At 44.1% G+C, this 22,341-nt stretch overlaps 1 protein-coding gene across 19 annotated transcripts in view; it reads right to left on the reverse strand.

Moving 5' to 3' along the window:
- Positions 1-22,341, reverse strand: part of LOC139539159 (E3 ubiquitin-protein ligase MYCBP2-like) — a 233,145-nt gene that overhangs the window by 21,270 nt on the left and 189,534 nt on the right. For 18 of the 19 annotated variants that reach the window (XM_071342003.1, XM_071341989.1, XM_071341984.1 and 15 more), the window contains 14 exons: positions 15,482-15,681; positions 14,563-14,721; positions 13,994-14,154; positions 12,188-12,344; positions 11,364-11,588; positions 10,812-10,877; positions 10,124-10,363; positions 9,830-9,919; positions 9,611-9,691; positions 9,121-9,399; positions 5,510-5,793; positions 4,845-5,061; positions 4,448-4,549; positions 4,056-4,184 (listed from right to left, as the gene is read on the reverse strand). In XM_071342003.1, the coding sequence (XP_071198104.1) occupies positions 4,056-4,184; positions 4,448-4,549; positions 4,845-5,061; positions 5,510-5,793; positions 9,121-9,399; positions 9,611-9,691; positions 9,830-9,919; positions 10,124-10,363; positions 10,812-10,877; positions 11,364-11,588; positions 12,188-12,344; positions 13,994-14,154; positions 14,563-14,721; positions 15,482-15,681 (2,390 nt within the window). The remainder of the gene's footprint in view (positions 1-4,055; positions 4,185-4,447; positions 4,550-4,844; positions 5,062-5,509; positions 5,794-9,120; positions 9,400-9,610; positions 9,692-9,829; positions 9,920-10,123; positions 10,364-10,811; positions 10,878-11,363; positions 11,589-12,187; positions 12,345-13,993; positions 14,155-14,562; positions 14,722-15,481; positions 15,682-22,341) is intronic. The other variant, XM_071341986.1, reaches the window with a different exon arrangement.

Here is a 22,341-nt window from a genome sequence, read left to right on the forward strand (position 1 = left end):
TTAGCGGTCCTAAGTCAAATATTTAGAACGAGGCAGTTAACCCACCGTTCCTAGGCCGTCATTGAAAATAATATTGTGTTCTTAACTGACTTGCCAAGTTAAATAAAGATTAAATAAAGGTGGAAAAAATTTAAATAAAATAAAAAATAGTCCAAATCGGTGTCCAAAAATTCCGATTTCCGATTGTTATGAAAACTTGAAATCGGCCCTAATTAATCGGCCATTCTGATTAATCGGTCGACCTCTAGTAAACACCATCGCAAAAGCCAATTCCACTCAAACTCAGATAAGTCGATCTGTTTTAACCATGAGCACAAATGACATCACACCGTTGAAAACAACCACTCCACTTTGTGGGGAATATGACAACATAACGCAACTCAGAGGCCATACCTCAAAACAGTCCTGGAGGACAGCTTAACCTGTGAGCGCTAATTGATTCAGGCTCGACAATAACACTCATCTCTCAAACATTGTTCAATGATCTCAAAAGTGCTTTGAACCCAGCTGAACGTTGGTTAAATACGGAACGATGCAACACTAACCTTCGAGGTTTCACTCAGACTACCTCGCCTCTCACAATGCGACTCATGCAGAAACTGCACTTCCAAGACATATCGCTTGTTCACCCTGTGTATGTTACCAGCCTCGAAACTGAACACCTGCTACTAGGAGCAGACTTGATAGATCGTTTGGTCCCACTGATGGAAAAACAACCAATTGTGGTCACAGGTAACCGTGCCGTCTCCACTGACCACACTGTCTTCTCCTAATGCTGGCTGTAACACAGTCATCCACAAGGAGTATCTGTTGAAAGGACCCCTTGGGAAAAAGACGTTTCAACACCTCTTGGTGCAGAATCTGACTCAAGCTGATATTACGATCTCGTCACATTCAATCAGCAAACCTGACTGACTATTCTTTTCATGATTTCGAGCCAGCAGTCTCTGTGAGTGAGTAACTTCCCTCGTCTTTCAGACACTTCCGCAAGCACCGTGGGCGTCTCAGGAATCAAAGCACCCCCCCCCCCCCCTGTACTAAGTGGAACATCCCTTTAACATTTGTACGTGGTCAGGTCTTCACAAATGGGCGTATATACACCAGGGTTTCCATTTGCCGGTAATTGCCGGCCAGCCAATGAGCGCATACAGGTCGCAGTGGTGGGTAGTATATGGGGCTTTGGTGACAAAACGGATGGCACTGTGATAGACGGCATCCAATTTGCTGAGTAGAGTGTTGGAGGCTATTTTGTAAATGATCTCAACGAAGTCAAGGATCGGTAGGATAGTCAGTTTCATGAGGATATATTTGGCAGCATGAGTGAAGGATGCTTTGTTGCGAAATAGGAAGCCGATTATAGATTTAATTTTGGATTGGAGATGCTTAATGTGAGTCTGGAAGGAGAGTTTACAGTCTAACTAGACACCTAGGTATTTGCAGTTGTCCACATATTCTAAGTCAGAGCCGTCCACAGTAGTGATGCTGGACGGGTGGGTAGCGATCGGTTGAAGAGCATGCATTTAGTTTTACTAGCATTTAAGAGCAGTTGGAGGCCACGGAAGGAGAGCTGTATGGTATTGAAGCTCATCTGGAGGTTAGTTAACAGTGTCCAAAGAAGGGCCAGAAGTATACAGAATGGTGTCGTTTGCGTAGAGGTGGATCAGAGAATCACCAGCAGCAAGAGCGACATCATTGATGTACACAGAGAAAAGAGTCGGCCCGAGAATTGAACCCTGTGACACCCCCATAGAGACTGCCAGAGATTCGGACAAGAGGCCGAGGTTTGGACAACGATTTGACACACGGAACTCGGTCTGTGAAGTAGTTGGTGAACCAGGCGAGGCAGTCATTTGAGAAACCAAGGCTGTTGAGTCTGCAGATAAGAATGTGGTGATTGACAGAGTCGAAAGCCTTGACCAGGTCGATGAATACGGCTGCACAGTATTGTCTTTTATCCATGGCGGTTATGATATCGTTTAGGACCTTGAGCGTGGCTGAAGTGTACCCATGACCAGCTCAGAAACCAGATTGCATAGCGGAGAAGGTACGGTGGGATTCGGAATGGTCGGTGATCTGTTTGTTAACTTGGCATTTGAGGACCATAGAAAGGCATGGTAGGATAGATATAGGTCTAACAGGTCTAGAGTGTCTCCCCCTTTGAAGAGGGGGATGACCGTGGCAGCTTTCCAAACTTTGGGGATCTCAGACGATATGAAAGAGGTTGAACAGGCTAGTAATAGGGGTTGCAACAATTGCGGCGGATAATTTTAGAAAGAGAGGGTCCAGATTGTCTAGCCCAGCTGATTTGTAGGGGTCCAGATTTTGCAGCGCTTTCAGAACATCAGCTTTATGGATTTGGGTGAAGGAGAAATGGGGGAGGCTTGGGCAAGTTGCTGTGGGGGGTGCAGGGCTGTTGACCGGGGTAGGAGTGGCCAGGTGGAAGCATGGCCAGCCGTAGAAAAATGCTTATTGAAATTCTCATCGTGGATTTATCAGTGGTGACAGTGTTTCCTAGCCTCAGTGCAGTGCGAAGCTGGGAGGAGGTGCTCTTATTCTCCATGGACTTTACAGTGCCCCAGAACTTTTTGGAGTTTGTGCTACAGGACGCAAATTTCCGTTTGAAAAAGCTAGCCTTAGCTTTCCTAACTGCCTGTGGTTCCGAACTTCCCTGAAAAGTTGCATATCGCGGGGGCTATTCGATGCTAATGCAATACGCCACATGTTTTTGTGCTGGTCAAGGGCAATCAGGTCTGGAGTGAACCAAGGGCTATATCTGTTGCTGGTTACATTTTTTTTTAATGGGGCATGCTTATTTAAGATGAAAAGCACTTTTAAAGAATAACCAGGCATCCTCTAGTGACGGAATGAGGTCAATATCATTCCAGGATACCAGGGCCAGGTCGATTAGAAAGGCCTGCTCGCTGAAGTGTTTTAGGGAGTGTTTGACAGTGATGAGGGGTGACCGCAGACCCTTTACGGACTTAGGCAATGGGCAGTGATCGCTGAGATCCTGGTTGAAGACAGCATAGGTGTATTTAGAGGGCAAGTTGGTCAGGATGATATCTATGAGGGTGCCAACGTTTACGGATTTGGGGTTGTACCTGGTAGGTTCCTTGATAATTTGTGTGAGATTGAGGACATCTAGCTTAGACTGTAGGACGGACGGGGTGTTAAGCATGTCACAGTTTAGGTCACCTAACAGTACGAGCTCTGAAGATAGATGGGGGTTAATCAATTCACATAGTGTCCAGAGCACAGCTGGGGGCTGAAGGGGGTCTATAACAAGCGGCAACAGTGAGAGACTTGTTACTTGGAAAGGTGAATTTTTAGAAGTAGAAGCTGAAATGGTTTGGGATCTGGATAGTATGACAGAACTCTGCAGGCTATCTCTGCTGTAGATTGAAACTCCACCCCCTTGACAGTTCTATCTTGTCGGAAAATGTTATAGTTAGGGATGGAAATTTCAGGATTTTTGTTGGCTTTCCTAAGCCAGGATTCAGACACGGCTAGGACATCCGGGTTGGCAGAGCGTGCTAAATCAGTAAATAAAACAAACAGAGGGAGGAGGCTTCTAATGTTAACATGCATGAAACCAAGGCTTTCACGGTTACAGAAGTCAACACCTGTATCGTTGGTTAGGGGCTCGTAAGTAAGCATTTCACTGTATTCACTGTATTCTGAGCATTTATAGTAGGGATGAAGACAATAACACCTTGTTGGTATAAGAACATCGTTCTACTTTATTACAACTTTACAGGCTCATTTCTATTCTGTTAAAATGAATTACCATAATCAAAATGTGATTTCTGCATTCTAAGCAGTGTGAGTATACCCTATAATGGGTTACGCACCCAATGCATATGGATGTCTGGTAAATTTCAAATCTCGCAGGTCACGTTGTCCGGTGGCAAATTTTCCTAATGGAAACCCTGGTATACACATTATTGCAGGTGGTACCAAGGTGGAAAGAAGCATTGACACTTCGACAGGCTCCCAGTCTAGCTATATGACTGGGGGCAGAGTGCTCCCTACAGGTGAATGTGGGTACTACTGACCTGTCTCTGATGGGAGCGAGTGCGTCGGTGCAGGTGGAGGAAGCGGTCACAGTCGGTACACAGGTTGCCACACATGTTACACAGGATGATGGCTGCTGTCTCGCCGTCGTCATGGTTATCGCACATGGGCTGTGGACGGGAGCACAACGAGACTTTACGGTTACGACCTGAACACCTCGAGACAACTTTCCCTCATTTCTTCCACCCAGAACTGTAAAATGTGTACAGCTAAATGTAAAAGTGTTGCATTTGTAAGGAATGCGATTTGGAGTGCTATAAATCAAATCCATTAATTTATGCATTATATCAACAGATTACAATTCAGAAAAAAAGAGTCTTGAGTCTATATTGCTTTGCCAAAATGCACGTGTTCTATGAGGCTAATAAGTTACCATCTGTTTCTGCTGTCCGTCTTTGCCCATCCAGCGGCCTGAGGACAGCCTGTCCACATGATCCTGGTCCAGCACACACAGAGAGGCCAGAGCAAGCCACAACTACAGTACAGAGAGAAAGGACGGAGGTTAAAAATGTACTCAAACACATGCACTAACCTAACACACGTGCATGTGCACATACAAACATCCGTCACACACTACCCAGACCTGGGTTCAAATACATGTATTTTCATTATTTGTTATTTAAATACACTTACATTCCAATATTTAACTACTTGTATTTTCCAAAAATGTATCTGAATACTATGAAATGTGAAAGTAATGAAATAACATTTGAACCCAGGTCTGCTAAACACACACACAATATGGTCGTGTAATATGAAAACAGCCGTACCCGGGTGGTGGCGATGCAACGGACTGGCGAGCGATGCTCCTCTTCCATCTTGGTGAGAGCCATGATGGTCTCAGCGATGGCGTTCTTCGTCACCCGAGACCAGGCGTCCGACAGGTGTCCGGCAGCCATGTCTTTGACCAGCTTGATGATAATCTCAGCGATTTGAGGGGGAGTGGATCCCTTCATCCACCAGTGGCTCTCCCCCCGGCGAATGTAGCTGCACATGGAGAGATGCAGTGTTCGACCAATGTGTTCATTATGGGACACAACACTACAGGGATAGGAATAGCAAAACAATAAGTACTGTATATTGGTTTCGGGAAGTTAGGTCAATCCCAGAAATGTATGAATACAAGAGAATGTGAGTAAAATGTATAAAGGGCTTTATAAATACATTTGAATGAGATTATATTGAAGATTCCTGTTCAATCAGGAGAAATCACATCTGATAGTCAATATACAAACCAGCACAAATGACAATTGGTTTGAGAATATCTCAAAATGTTTGCCGACGAAGTCATGAATCGTTTTTGTACGTCTTGCAAAGTAGAACAAAAGCAAGCTTTTCTTATTGGACAAGTCCACATAGTCATAGTTCACTAGTTTTTGGACCATTTTCTTAAATTATCATGCTTAATGAAGGTAAATCAAAGTTGTTGTCTCACCTGGAGTTGAAGATCAAGGGCAGCGTGACAGTAGTGATGCCCTTGCCTGCCGCCATGCCCGCCGTGCCAGCAATGGTGGTTCCCTTGGCCTTGAGTTGCACGGTGAGTGCCTTGGCGATGCAGCCCAGGAACATGTCCAGGATGCCAAGCTTGTTCCAGTCACCCTTCTCGGTCGAGTGGATGATGTCACTGATATCGGCAGGCGGCAGGGCCTTGATGCCGATGATGCTGGCCAGGCGCACGGGTGTCACCTCTGGGAGGACACGACGGAGGAGAGAGGTCACCTGGGAAAGACGGGACAGGTGAAGGGTGAGAAAGGATAGACGTGTAGTCAATGTTATTAAACGGCTGGAGTGATATACATCATGCAGAGACTCTCTTTGGCTTTACTGATGTTAAAGTGGGGCTGAACTCACTGATTTAGCCTTGTTTAAAAAAAACAAAAAAAACACTAGAAGCCATGACTGAAGCAACAGTTTGAAGTGTCTCATTTTTGCTAATGCTGTACTGTTCTGTGTCCCGTGTAGCTCAGTTGGTGGAGCTTGCAACACCAGGATTGTGGGTTCGATCCCCATGGGGGAGTAGTACGAAAAAAGTATGAAACTGTATGCACTCACAACCGTAAGTCGCCCTGCATAAGGGCATCTGCTATATGAGTAAAATGTAAACGTAAAATATGTGTTCCACTTTACTTGAAATATCCAAACAGCCACCGTACGCATGACGAATGACTTAGCAACCGAATGACAACATGAACGTGTTTGGACAAGAATCCCAAGCTCCGAGCATTTCCCCATCTTTGATGACAGTTGTGTTTGTGACGCTAAAGTTCTCTCACAAATGTGAGGATGTTTGAGTTGGGAAAAACCCAAGCCTTTTATAACGAATAAGTCTCATCAAACTAGTCCCGAGACGCTGTGCTTCAATTGGTTAGCTCTGCTGTCTGTAAAGAAAAAGGGGCTGACTGTAGGTTGGTTGTTCGGGTGCTGCCAGACGTGGGCAGGATTCAAATCTCAACCCAAGAAAAAATGATGTACCTTAGATTGTTTAAATCGCGCAAACCTCAGTTTTGGAAGATACTGACTTTGTGACCAAAGTTCTTCCACTTTTGCAACTAGTACAATTGTTTAAGACTAATACTGATTCCATATAGGCCGTTTTCAACCAGGTAAGTCCTTTGTAGCTCAGTTGGTTGAGCATGGCGCTTGCAACAACATGTGGGTTCAATTCACAGGACCACCCATACGTAAAATGTCTGCAAGCATGACTAAGTCGCTTTGGATAAAAGTGTCTACTAAATGGCATATATTATTATTAGAAGTTGGTTTTTGAGTTCCGCTTCTCTTTAAGATTGTCATGAGGCAGGAAATCAGACTGGACCAGCACCCCATGGTACTTTGAGTCGGTGTGCCCATGTGTGTGTATGTACAATATAACATTATGTACAGTTGAAGTCGGAAGTTTACATAAAATTAGTTTGGAGTCATTAAAACTCATTTTTCAACCACTACACACATTTCTTGTTAACAAACTATAGTTTTGGCAAGTCAGTTGTGTCATGCACAAAGTAGATGTCCTAAGTCATTTTTCTAACAATTGTTTACAGACAGATTTCACTGTATCACATTTCCAGAGGGTCAGAAGTTTACATACGCTAAGTTGACTGTGCCTTTAAACAGCTTGGAAAATTCCAGAAAATTATGTCATGGCTTTAGAAGATTCTGATAGGCTAATTGACATAATTTGAGTCAATTGGAGGTGTACCTGTGGATGTATTTCAAGGCCTACCTTCAAACTCAGTGCCTCTTTGCTTGACATCATGGGAAAATCAAAAGAAATCAGCCCAAAAATTGTAGACCTCCACAAGTCTGGTTCATCCTTGGGAGCAATTTCCAAACGCCTGAAGGTACCACGTTCATCTGTACAAACAATAGTACGCAAGTATAAACACCACGTTCTGTCTCCTAGAGATTAACGTACTTTGGTGCTAAAAGTGCAAATCAATCCAAGAACAGCAGCAAAGAACCTTGTGAAGATGCTGGAGAAAACAAGTACAGAAGTATCTATATCCACAGTAAAACGAGTCGACATAACCTGAAAGGCCGCTCAGCAAGGAAGAAGCCACTGCTCCAAAACCTCCATAAAACCGTATGCAACTGCACATGGGAACAAAGACTATACTTTTTGGAGAAATGTCCTCTGGTCTGATGTTATGGGATTTTTATGAATAATGACTAAATTATGTATACATTTAACTTAGAACTATAACAGAATACTACTATGTTACTGTATGGATGTATGAATCTTATTATAATCATAATACTGAATATAATGTGTGTAGTTTTAGTCAAGAATTAGAACAAGGACTTTCTGTTCCTTGTTAGAAACGAATGGAGCTATCGTCAGACCGGCTGGAATGCTGTGTTCCTTACAGGACATTCTGTCTCTACCCAGGGAGGGGAGAGACCTTGGGCTAGTAGTTGTTGTTTAACAGGGGGCAGACAATGTGGGAAGGCTTGTGAACTATATTGCCATTGTATCCGAGAGGAGGAAGGACATTTTAAAACCTATGACGTCATTTTTATTATATAGCCTGATGTAAATTGTACTATGATCAGTACTCTCGAGAATAAACGCTATTGATTGATTGATTTTGAGACTGGTTTCTGTCCATTTTATGCAAATAAGTATCTTACAAATTCTTATGAATGGGCAGAGTGTTTTAATTGAATTGGTTGATGAACATATAGGAATGAAATTCCTTCAACATCTGATGAAACAAAAATAGAACTGTTTGGCCATAATGACCATCGTCATGTTTGGAGGAAAAAGAGGGATGCTCGCAAGCCGAAGAACACCATCCCAACCGTGAAGCACAGGGGTGGCAGCAGCATGTTGTGCTTTGCTGCAGGAGAGACTGGTGCATTTCACAAAATAGATGGCATCATGAGGTAGGAAAATTATGTGGATATATTGAAGCAACATCTCAAGACAGTCAGGAAGTTAAAGCTTGGTCGCAAATGGGTCTTCCAAATGGACAATGACCCCAAGCTTACTTCCAAAGTTGTGGCAAAATGGCTTAAGGACAACAAAGTCAAGGCATTGGAGTGGCCATCACAAAGTCCTGACCTCAATCCTATAGAAAATGTGTGGGCAGAACTGAAAAAGTGTGTTCGAGCAAGGAGGCCTACAAACCTGACTCAGTTACACCAGCTCTGTCAGGAGGAATGGGCCAAAATTCACCCAGCTTATTGTGGGAAGCTTGTGGAAGGCTACCCGAAACGTTTGTCCCAAGTTAAACAATTTAAAGGCAACGCTACCAAATACTAATTGAGTGTATGTAAACTTCTGACCCACTGGGAATGTGATGAAAGAAATACAAGCTGAAATAAATCATTCTTCCTACTATTTTTCTGACATTTCACATTCTTAAAATAAAGTGGTGATCCTAACTGACCTAAGACAGGGAATTTTTATTTGGATTAAATGTCAGGAATTGTGAAAAACAGAGTTTAAATGTATTTGGCTAAGGTGTATGTAAACTTCCGACTTCAACTGTATATAAATAACTATTGCTGTGTTGAGTCTGTGTTTATGTGGGTACACCCCACCTGTCTCTGGATACGGGGCGAGGCCGTGTGCAGCAGCGAGAACAGGTCCTGCATCAGTGTCAGCTGCTGGGCCAGGTACTGACGGCCTACGTTGGAGCCGCTCAGCGCCAGCACCATGGAGAGCAGCTCGAAGCAGTAGGCGTCCGAGGAGGTGTCCGAGGAGGCGGCGTCGTCGCTGTGCTGCGAGTTGGCGTTTTCCTTGCTGGAGATGGCATGCTCCCACTCCTCGCGCACCCGGGTCGCCTCCATGCGGATGGCCTGGACGATGTGGGCGCACACCTGGAGGGGGGAGGAGGGAAAGCGATAAAGGGATATTTAGTCAATTCCAAGTGTGAAGATAACAGACAGGGGAAGCACAGTCAGGGGCTTGAACCCTCAAAGCCTTCTGAGGATTACTGAAGCCAGATATCACATTTTGTGTTGTTGTAGTTGTATTGTACTATTTTAGTTAATTGTACTTTATTGGCCAGGTATTCCACAGACTACTGACCTGTTTCTGCAGGTTGGTCAGCTTGCTCCGGCTGAAAATGATGCCCACCATGTGTTCCTTCAGGTCTGCGTCTGACGGCGCCTGATGACAGGTAAACAATAACAGGTAAACAGAAATATATCATGTTTGTTTTCTGGTCTTTATTTGCAAAAAGACCGTGTGAAATAGGGTGTGGTTGAAAAAGGTTAGGAAACACTGGTATACAGTATGACCCCTGACCTTGTCCTCCCCCTCTGGTGATGACAGCAGGTTCTTCTCCTCCTTTTCAGGGGTGGGCTCAGCATCTCCGCAGATTAGCTTCCCAAATACCTACACACACAACACATGCACACCAAGGGTAAAGCTTGAGCCTATCCAATTCTATTAGACCTAAAGTGGTAGAGAAAGAAAACATTAACATTTTGGCCCCATAGTGACTGATTGGCCAACCGACCAGTGAGGTGATATTATGAGTGATTTACAGGTGAACGGTCCTATGAGCTCATAGTACGATTGATTGACAGGTGAACCGACCTGTGAGGTGATGAGGCGGAAAACGCGGAGTGTCTCGGCCTCGCAGTTCTTCTGCTGGGCCACGCTGGCCGAGATCTGCCCCGCAATCTTGATGCTCTCGCCAGCCTTCCAGCCCAGCACCTTGACCTGGCGCACCCGCAGCGTGTTCTCTGGCCCCTTCAGCTCCACCTTGATCACATGGTGGTCTCCCCCAGGAAACTCGCTGGTCACCCAGCCCATGTGACGCGAATCGAGGTCGATCTGGAGAGAGGTGGGGAGATGAAAGGGATTGGTCAGTGAAGCTTGTGTTGATGCCAAGGTGAATCAAAATGTTTAGTACTGCTTCTCCTTTGTTTTTCTTCTGAAAATGGCTTTATGAACATACAGAAGGGCTTCAAATCAAATGTATTTATATAGCCCTTCTTACATCAGCTGATATCTCAAAGTGCTGTACAGAAACCCAGCCTAAAACCCCAAACATCAAGCAATGCAGGTGTAGAAGCACGGTTGCTGTAAGTATGCCATATCCTGTACTAATAGTGGTTATAGCTACATGTAGTAATCTACTTTTAACCAGAGGCTTTAGACCAGTGCCCCATGTGGTTTGGGTCAAATGTAATGCACTGGGGAATAGAGAGAATCCTTCCTTCTTCACAAAACCCACGCACTCAGATCCCTGGAGCTGGTCTATAGAAATAAGAGGCCAAACCTGTTTGATTCTGCAGAGGTCCTCCCCGGCTTTGCCACACAGGAACGTCATGGAGGTGACTTTGTTCTGTGGAGTTAGAGAAGAGCGCCTTTAATATCAATGAAACAGACAGTTTTCCATTCATTTTAGATTGTGGCATCTGACAAATTTGATTTTGGAGTGCACGTCCCTAAGTCCAGAATAGACTATGGAAGGTTCACAGTACTCCATAGAGCCATGACTACATGGAACTCTATTCCAATTCATGCAAGCAGTAAAATCAGATTTTAAAAAACAGATAAAATACACCTTATGGAACAGCGGGGACTGTGAAGCAACACAAACATGCATACACATGATAACATACACACACCTACACATAGATTTTGTGTTGTAGATATGTGGTAGTAGAGTAGGGGCCTGAGGGCACACACTTAACATGTTGTGAATGTATTGTAATGTTTTTAAAATTGTATAACTGCCTTAATTTTGCTGGACCCCAGGAAGAGTAGCTGCTGCCAAGGCAATAAATAAATACAAACATAAATGTCCCTTTAATTCCTCCCTACTCACCCCAATGTCACGGGAGTTGTCCACGTGCACAGTGATGTAAGAGGCGTTGATGCCTTTGACGCAGCTGATGGTAATGCACTTGGTCTTGTTCTTGTCCTCATCGCCCGACTCCCAAAAGGTCTCAGTTGAGCCATCCGTCAGGCTGCCGATCATGGCCGGACGGCTGGACGTCTTGATGTCCACCACACTGGTCAGGTCCTTCAGACAGGTCACCAGGCACAGCTCCTGGAAGATCAAATGATGTTCAACATCTCCCAGCTATATAGATAGATACGATTTGATTGGACAATATAGAAATGTCAATTTCAGACGCACAAGTGGATACAATGCATTTAAAATCATATAGGATAACAGACGAGGTTTAACAATCTAAATGTTATTTTAGGCATATGTGACGCAGCTTACTTGCCAGCTATGGTCCCAGCAATTTTACGCCCTATAAGCAATATCAAATGCACAAAAATAACTGAAGAAATAGGTTCAATTACCAGAAATTCTCACGTGGCCCATTACAAACTCAGCAAAAAAAAGAAACGTCCTCGCACTGTCAACTTTGTTTATTTTCAGCAAACTTAACATGTGTGAATATAACAAGATTCAACAACTGAGACAAACTGAACAAGTCTCTTTTCTACCAACCTTCATAAAGTCGAGCTAGCTACCACAAAACTTAATGGGCCAGATCTAGCTTGAACCTAGTCCTGGTTTAAAAACCATTCTCCATGGAGATTTGCCATTTAAATAAACCTTATTAGCCCAGTACTAGGCTTAATATAATACGGGTCCCGGGAAACGGCCCTATCTCCTATGGGATTCTGTCTCACTTGGCTCATGGCCTCATAGCCAGACTGCACACTGATGTTGAAGCTCTCCTCGCTGTCGCCGTCGTCCGACTTGGACAAGATGTTGTTGATGTGGTGGAACACATTGCTCTGGTGCAGGAACTGGTGGTCAGACTGCTTGAACTTCAAACTCCAACACCTGATAGATAGATGGGGAAAGACTCCGGGTCAAGGGTGAATTATGCGCTCACATTGATCAGTAAAGTGGTAGCTAAGTTGGTTGGAGGAATTTTTACGTTTTTTATAAGAATTTTTTTATCTTTTATTTAACCTTAATTTAACTAGGCAAGTCCTTTAAGAACAAATTCTTATTTACAATGACGTCCAAACCCGGACAACGCTGGGCCAATTGTGCGCCGCCCTATGGGACTCCCAATCGCCGCTGCGTCACTCGGGAGCCCGAGGGGAGGATGGTGCTAGCAACACCAGGGTTGTGGGTTAAATTTCTGCATGGGCCATGTATACTGAATATCTGTGTCACATGTTGGCCACTATGAATAAAAGAGTGTCTGCTAAACGACCATATACCTATTCAATCAGACACTGGAAGAGAAGTTCATGACTTCTTTTGCACAGGTGCTTTGTTGCCGTTTTTTGTGGGACTGGAAAATTGCTCGGAATGTGAAAGAACGTTATTAAAAGGATCTGACCCTTTTTTAAATTTTCGCCTAAAATGACATACCCAAATCTAACTGCCTGTAGCTCAGGACCTAAAGCAAGGATATGCATATTCTTGAAACAATTTGAAAGGAAACACTTTGAAGTTTGTGGAAATGTGAAATTAATGTAGGAGAATATAACACATTAGGTCTGGTAAAATATAATACAAACCAAAAAACATGATTTTTTTGGGGTTCCATCATCTTTGAAATGCAAGAGAAAGGCCATAATATAATATAGGAATCAAGGCGCAATTTAGTTTTCGGACACTAGATGACAGGAGTGGGTGCAAAGTTTCCGATTGATCCAGTGAAGCATTGCAATAATGCACAATATTTTCTATCTGCCCAAATGTGCCGAATTGGTCAATTGAACATAACAAAAATGATACGGTAATACAGAATTTAAGTTTACACACTCCCAGGAATGTCATACATGACGGATCATTAGCTTATACACTAACTTTCACACATCTAGATGGCCAGGCGGGGTGGTTGTGGAGCCAGAGACCGCAGGGGTTCAAACTGTAGAACCCAATTCCTACTTTTGAATATAAAAATAGATTTGATCAAACAAAACTATGCTACCTTTAATCTTTGGGACCCTCAGGATGACAAATCAGAGCAAGATTACTGAATGTAAGTACATTATTTACCTTCAGAGGGGAATGTATCAAACCAGTTGCCGTGAAAAGTTTTGTTGTTGTGTACTCTCCTCAAACAATAGCATGGTATGTTTTCACTGTAAATTGGACAATGCAGTTAGATTAACAGGAATTTAAGCTTTCTACCCATATAAGACATGTCTATGTCCTAGAAAGTTTGCTGTTACTTATGTCATTCTAGTCACATTAGCGCATGTTAGCATCAACCGTCTCGGTATAGGGACATCGATCCCGTAGACGTTAAAAAGTGAAAAAAGCGGTGGTGAATATTATAGGGCCAATTCATATATATACAGAAAGGCATTTGACCTTTTAAGAGATATCTTCCCTTAGTTTTAGTCTTATTACAAGATAATATGCTCTGTTCCAAGTGTATGGTGGATAATAGGGTTGAATAATTTAGGTGAGGGCAGGTTGAAAGAGTTGAAAGTGGAGGTAGACTTTGAGCAACAGGGCCACCGTACCTGAGGGCCATCTGCTGCAGGGAGCTGCCACTAGGAAGTGACATCATGAGGTCGGAGATGGTCTGGAGGAGGAGGTGGAAGGTATGGGGCAGGGGGTGGGCGGCCTCCCCGGCAATCACAATGTCAGACAGCGGGTGCTCACACACAGCCAGGTCTCTCTCCTGTGTGTACGAAGAAAACATCATGGAAAAGTAGCTAAAAACACAGGGATGCAATGACTACAAAAGTACATGTATACTGAACAAAAACAAACGCAATATGAAACAACTTCAAAGATTTTAACAAGTTACAGTTCATATAACGAAATAAGTAAATTGAAATGAATTAAATCAGGCCCTATTCCCAGTTATTTCACATGACTGGGAATACAGATACAGTATGCATCTGTTTTAGTTCAGTTGACAAAAAAACCATCTGAATATTTTGTACTGGTACCTCAAATAAAACCCTTTTTTATCCAGGTTTGTCTCATTGAGATGATCTATTTAGCAAGAGACCTGTTGAAGATGGCGGCAATGAAATGAACCTCCCCCCACCACTTCGGTCCTGGAATCTTAATCAAACATCACCTGCTCCATCACAATTTTCTTGTTCCCGGGGGCTTTGTTTTCTTCCTCCTCCTCTTCCTCGGGTTCAAAGGGTGACGGGGTGAGGGAGGCGACAAAGTGCCACAGGATGTCGTGCAGCGAGGTGGTCTGGATCACGTTACACAGCAACCAGTTGAACGCCTGAGGAGGGGGAGAGAAGTAAGATGGTGGCTTTCACTCACTTCAGAAAACAGTCCTTTAAATTTCAAAGCAAAGACCTGAAGCAATGTATTAATTTACTTTTATATAAAAGTACCAAAAACCAACAATGTACAAAGGTTGACCCCTAACCTAACCTTATAAATATATATATTGTTTTTAATTTAACTAGGCAAGTCAGTTAAGAACAAATTCTTATTTACAATGACTGCCTTCCTCGGCCAAACCCGGACGACACTGGGCCAATTGAGCGCCGCCCTATGGGACTCCCAAACACGGCCGGATGTGAAACAGCCTGGATTTGAACCAGGGACTGTAGTGACGCCTCTTGCACCGAGATGCAGTGATTTAGTGCCTTAAACCGCTGCGCCACTCGGGAGCAACCTTAACAATACATTTTCAGATCAGTTTCTCATCTCAGATATTGCCTACACTTTTGTCCTTTCTAACGAGGCCGTCTAGCGACAACTGAGGTACCTCAAAAGGAGGCTAATCACGTTAGCATTTGAGGTAACGCTGCTAACTGTTGAATGCTAATGTAAGCATGAACTTGACACTTCAGGCAGTGTGACACATTTTCCTATGAAAATGCTAACTGTCCACCATCTTGTGTATGACTATCATTGACATATCTCCATGGCCAGCTAGTGTTAGCATTCCCAGGGAGCTTGACATATTTTCTGATGGGAAATGCTAAAATGCCCACTGTTATGTGTACGAGTATCTCTTTGACGGACGTTACCTCCATGGCGAAGACCCTGCAGGCGGACTTGCGCAGGGCGTGCTTCATGGCCACCTCCAGTCCCTCCAGGTCATGGTGCTGGATGACGAAGGCCAGGACAGGCCACTGGAAGTTCCTCTCGCCCTTACTGAGGGATCCGTGGGCCGAGATGAGACGGGACAGTTCCGGGGAGGGGCGGCGCAACAGAGAAGAACCCACTTCTGGAGGGGAGGACAGTGTTACAAATATTATATAAATTAAAGCGGCAAGAAGCAATGCCTTGGTTCAAGCTGTGGGCCAACTGTGCCACCATCAGGACAAGTTGGACACATCGCCCTAGGATTAGCTAACTCTGTACTCCTTACCACACTTGACAAATATCAGAACTCCTAATCAAACAAATTGTGCAATATGCCTTTGATGTATTTTAGACAATTTGCAATGATGTTAACTCCTTCATATGTCTTTCTCAAGGAGTGCTGGACTGATTGGCACCAAATTTGCAAGACCCCGCCCAGTTCATTGGTGTTTGAAATTTTAGCCTAGAAAATGTTGCGTTGGGAGACATTGGTCCATAGATGCCATTTATCAACTTTCGTGCAGATTGGTCATTCGGTACAAGAGGACTAGCGTTTTGAGTGTTATTCACAAAACATTAAATCGCGGAAAATCCATAATGGTGGACTTTATGAGTTTGAGGCATATTTTTTCCTTGTGAAGAGAGGGACCTATGTAACACTTATTTTGAACTCTAGCTCAGTGTGAAGAGCGTACCTTGCAAAATGTGCACATTAAATCGGTTGTTATAGCGGCACCATGTGGACAATTGGCATGGCATTACGTGCGAAGGTGTGGCCCACGGCCCTGTACCATCAAAGGTTGCACCCTCCTGGGCCTCACCATCTCACAAGAATTAGAATTTTAATTTTGCGTTACGGTAGAAGAGGAACAATAACAATAATTAAACTTGCAAGCAGCAATGCCAGGGTACAAGCTGTTGGCCCACTGTGCCACCATCAGGACAAATTGGGCACACTGACCTAGTCTGAGCTACTTCTGTACTCCTTACCATGCTTGCCAAAATTCAGAACTCTAAATCAAACAGATCGTGCAATATGCTTTTGATGTAAACTACATGACCAAAAGCATGTGGACACCTGCTCATCGAACATCTCATTCCAAAAACATGGACATTAATATGGAGTTGGTCCCCTCTTTGATGCTATAACAGCCTCCACTCTTCTGGGAAGGCTTTCCACTAGATTTTGGAACATTTGCTGCAGGGACTTGCTTCCATTCAGCCACGAGCATTAGTGAGGTCGGGCACTGATGTTGGGCGATTCGGCCTGGCTCGCAGTCAGTGTTCCAATTCACCCCAAAGGTGTTCAATGTGGTTGAGGTTAGGGCTCTGTGCAGGCCAGTCAAGTTCTTCCACATCGATCTCAGCAAACCATTTCTGTATGGACCTCGCTTTGTGCCCGGGGTCATTGTCATGCTGATACAGGAAAGGGCCTTCCCCAAACTATTGCCACAAAGTTGGAAGCACAGAATCATCTAGAATGTCATTGTATGCTATAACGTTAAGATTTCCCTTCACTGGAACTAAGGGACCTAGCCCGAAACAAGAAACACAGCACCAGACCATTATTCCTCCTCCCTCAAAAGTTACTTTTGGCACTATGCATTTAAAAAAAATATATATATACAGTGGGGAGAACAAGTATTTGATACACTGCCGATTTTGCAGGTTTTCCTACTTACAAAGCATGTAGAGGTCTGTAATTTTTATCATAGGTACACTTCAACTGTGAGAGACGGAATCTAAAACAAAAATCCAGAAAATCACATTGTATGATTTTTAAATAATTAATTTGCATTTTATTGCATGACATAAGTATTTGATACATCAGAAAAGCAGAACTTAATATTTGGTACAGAAACCTTTGTTTGCAATTACAGAGATCATACGTTTCCTGTAGTTCTTGACTAGGTTTGCACACACTGCAGCAGGGATTTTGGCCCACTCCTCCCTACAGATCTTCTCCAGATCCTTCAGGTTTCGGGGCTGTCGCTGGGCAATACGGACTTTCAGCTCCCTCCAAAGATTTTCTATTGGGTTCAGGTCTGGAGACTGGCTAGGCCACTCCAGGACCTTGAGATGCTTCTTACGGAGCCACTCCTTAGTTGCCATGGCTGTGTGCTTCGTGTCGTTGTCATGCTGGAAGACCCAGCCACGACCCATCTTCAATGCTCTTACTGAGGGAAGGAGGTTGTTGGCCAAGATCTCGCGATACATGGCCCCATCCATCCTCCCCTCAATACGGTGCAGTCGTCCTGTCCCCTTTGCAGAAAAGCATCCCCAAAGAATGATGTTTCCACCTCCATGCTTCACGGTTGGGATGGTGTTCTTGGGGTTGTACTCATACTTCTTCTTCCTCCAAACACGGCGAGTGGAGTTTAGACCAAAAAGCTCTATTTTTGTCTCATCAGACCACATGACCTTCTCCCATTCCTCCTCTGGATCATCCAGATGGTCATTGGCAAACTTCAGACAGGCCTGGACATGCACTGGCTTAAGCAGGGGGACCTTGCGTGCGCTGCAGGATTTTAATCCATGACGGCGTAGTGTGTTACTAATGGTTTTCTTTGAGACTGTGGTCCCAGCTCTCTTCAGGTCATTGACCAGGTCCTGCCGTGTAGTTCTGGGCTGATCCCTCACCTTCCTCATGATCATTGATGCCCCACGAGGTGAAATCTTGCATGGAGCCCCAGACCGAGGGTGATTGACCGTCATCTTGAACTTCTTCCATTTTCTAATAATTGCGCCAACAGTTGTTTCCTTCTCACCAAGCTGCTTGCCTATTGTCCTGTAGCCCATCCCAGCCTTGTGCAGGTCTACAATTTTATCCCTGATGTCCTTACACAGCTCTCTGGTCTTGGCCATTGTGGAGAGGTTGGAATCTGTTTGATTGAGTGTGTGGACAGGTGTCTTTTATACAGGTAACGAGTTCAAACAGGTGCAGTTAATACAGGTAATGAGTGGAGAACAGGAGGGCTTCTTAAAGAAAAACTAACAGGTCTGTGAGAGCCGGAATTCTTACTGGTTGGTAGGTGATCAAATACTTATGTCATGCAATAAAATGCAAATTAATTACTTAAAAATCATACAATGTGATTTTCTGGATTTTTGTTTTAGATTCCGTCTCTCATAGTTGAAGTGTACATATGATAAAAATTACAGACCTCTACATGCTTTGTAAGTAGGAAAACCTGCAAAATCGGCAGTGTATCAAATACTTGTTCTCCCCACTGTATATATATATATATATATATATATATATATATATATACTGCTCAAAAGAATTAAGGGAACACTAAAATAACACATCCTAGATCTGAATGAATGAAATATTCTTATTAAATACTTTTTTCTTTACATAGTTGAATGTGCTGACAACAAAATCACACAAAAATCAAATTTATCAACCCATGGAGGTCTGGATTTGGAGTCACACTCAAAATTAAAGTGGAAAACCACACTACAGGCTGATCCAACTTTGATGTAATGTCCTTAGAACAAGTCAAAATGAGGCTCAGTAGTGTGTGTGGCTTCCACGTGCCTGTATGACCTCCCTACAACGCCTGGGCATGCTCCTGATGAGGTGGCGGATGGTCTCCTGAGGGATCTCCTCCCAGACCTGGACTAAAGCATCCGCCAACTCCTGGACAGTCTGTGGTGCAACGTGGCGTTGGTGGATGGAGCGAGACATGATGTCCCAGATGTGCTCAATTGGATTCAGGTCTGGGGAACGGGCAGGCCAGTCCATAGCATCAATGCCTTCCTCTTGCAGGAACTGCTGACACACTCCAGCCACATGAGGTCTAGCATGGTCTTGCATTAGGAGGAACCCAGGGCCAACCGCACCAGCATATGGTCTCACAAGGGGTCTGAGGATCTCATCTCGGTACCTAATGGCAGTCAGGCTACCTCTGGCGAGCACATGGAGGGCTTTGCAGCCCCCCAAAGAAATGCCACCCCACACCATGACTGACCCACCGCCAAACCGGTCATGCTGGAGGATGTTGCAGAGCGCAGAACGTTCTCCACGGCGTCTCCAGACTCTGTCACGTCTGTCACATGGGCGTGTGAACCTGCTTTCATCTGTGAAGAGCACAGGGCGTCAGTGGCAAATTTGCCAATCTTGGTGTTCTCTGGCAAATGCCAAACGTCCTGCACGGTATTGGGCTGTAAGCACAACCCCCACCTGTGGACGTCGGGCCCTCATACCACCCTCATGGAGTCTGTTTCTGACCGTATACATCAATGATGTCGCTCTTGCTGCTGGTGATTCTCTGATTCACCTCTACGCAGACGACACTATTCTGTATACTTCTGGCCCTTCTTTTGACACTGTGTTAACAACCCTCCAGGCGAGCTTCAATGCCGTACAGCTCTCCTTCCGTGGCCTCCAATTGCTCTTAAATACAAGTAAAACTAAATGCATGCTCTTCAACCGATCGCTGCCTGCACCTGCCCGCCTGTCCAACATCACTACACTGGACGGCTCTGACTTAGAATATGTGGACAACTACAAATACCTAGGTGTCTGGTTAGACTGTAAACTCTCCTTCCAGACTCACATCAAACATCTCCAATCCAAAGTTAAATCTAGAATTGGCTTCCTATTCCGCAACAAAGCATCCTTCACTCATGCTGCCAAACATACCCTTGTAAAACTGACCATCCTACCAATCCTCAACTTCGGTGATGTCATTTACAAAATAGCCTCCAAAACCCTACTCAATAAATTGGATGCAGTCTATCACAGTGCCATCCGTTTTGTCACCAAAGCCCCATATACTACCCACCACTGCGACCTGTACACTCTCGTTGGCTGGCCCTCGCTTCATACTCGTCGCCAAACCCACTGGCTCCAGGTCATCTACAAGACCCTGCTAGGTAAAGTCCCCCCTTATCTCAGCTCGCTGGTCACCATAGCAGCACCTACCTGTAGCACGCGCTCCAGCAGGTATATCTCTCTGGTCACCCCCAAAACCAATTCTTCCTTTGGCCGCCTCTCCTTCCAGTTCTCTGCTGCCAATGACTGGAACGAACTACAAAAATCTCTGAAAATGGAAACACTTATCTCCCTCACTAGCTTTAAGCACCAGCTGTCAGAGCAGCTCATAGATTACTGCACCTGTACATAGCCCATCTATAATTTAGCCCAAACAACTACCTCTTTACCTACTGTATTTATTTATTTATTTTGCTCCTTTGCACCCCATTATTTCTATCTCTACTTTACACTTTCTTCCACTGCAAACCAACCATTCCAGTGTTTTTTTTTACTTGCTATATTGTATTTACTTCGCCACCATGGCCTTTTTTACATTTTTATTTATTTATATATATATTTTATATATTTTGTTTGCCTTCACCTCCCTTATCTCACCTCACTTGCTCACATTGTATATAGACTTATTTTTCACTGTATTATTGACTGTATGTTTGTTTTACTCCATGTGTAACTATGTGTTGTTGTATGTGTCGAACTGCTTTGCTTTATCTTGGCCAGGTCGCAATTGTAAATGAGAACGTGTTCTCAATTTGCCTACCTGGTTAAATAAAGGTGAAAAAAAAAAAAAAAAAAAGTTTGAGCAGACACATGCACATTTGTGGCCTGCTGGAGGTCATTTTGCAGGGCTCTGGCAGTGCTCCTCCTGCTACTCCTTGCACAAAGGCGGAGGTAGCGGTCCTGCTGCTGGGTTGTTGGCCTCCTCCACGTCTCCTGATGTACTGGCCTGTCTCCTGGTAGCGCTTCCATGCTCTGGACACTACGCTGACAGACACAGCAAACCTTCTTGCCACAGCTCGCATTGATGTGCCATCCTGGATGAGCTGCACTACCTGAGCCACTTGTGTGGGTTGTAGACTCCGTCTCATGCTACCACTAGAGTGAGAGCATCGCCAGCATTCAAAAGTGACCAAAACATCAGCCAGGAAGCATAGGAACTGAGAAGTGGTCTGTGGTCACCACCTGCAGAATCACTCCTTTATTGGGGGTGTCTGGCTAATTGCCTATAATTTCCACCTTTTGTCTATTCCATTTGCACAACAGCATGTGAAATTTATTGTCAATCAGTGTTGCTTCCTAAGTGGACAGTTTGATTTCACAGAAGTGTGATTGACTTGGAGCTACATTGTGTTGTTTAAGTGTTCCCTTTATTTTTTTGAGCAGTGTATATATATATATATATATATATATATATATATATATATATTTCACCGTTATTTAACTGCAACCTGGCCAAGATAAAGCAAAGCAGTGCGACAAAAACAACAGAGTTACACATAAACAAATGTAAAGTCAAGGCCAAAAGTTGAGAATAACACAAATATACATTTTCACAAAGTCTGCTGCCTCAGTTTGTATGATGGCAATTTGCATATACTCCAGATTGTTATGAAGAGTGATCCGATAAATTGAAATTAATTGCAAAGTCCCTCTTTGCCATGCAAATGAACTGAATCCCCAAAAAACATTTACATTGCATTTCAGCCCTGCCACAAAAGGACCAGTTGACATGTCAGTGATTCTCTCGTTAACACAGGTGTGAGTGTTGACGAGGACAAGGCTGGAGATCACTCTGTCATGCTGATTGAGTTTGAATAACAGACTGGAAGCTTCAAAAGGAGGGTGGTGCTTAGAATCATTGTTCTTCCTCGGTCAACCATGGTTACCTTCAAGGAACCACGTGCCGTCATCATTGCTTTGCACAAAAAGAGCTTCACAGGCAAGGATATTGCTGCCAGTAAGATTGCACCTAAATCAATTATTTATCGGATCATCAAGAACTTCGAGGAGAGCGGTTCAATT

The sequence above is a fragment of the Salvelinus alpinus genome, chromosome 14 (assembly GCF_045679555.1).
Source record: "Salvelinus alpinus chromosome 14, SLU_Salpinus.1, whole genome shotgun sequence".
NCBI classification, from domain to species: Eukaryota; Metazoa; Chordata; class Actinopteri; order Salmoniformes; family Salmonidae; genus Salvelinus; species Salvelinus alpinus.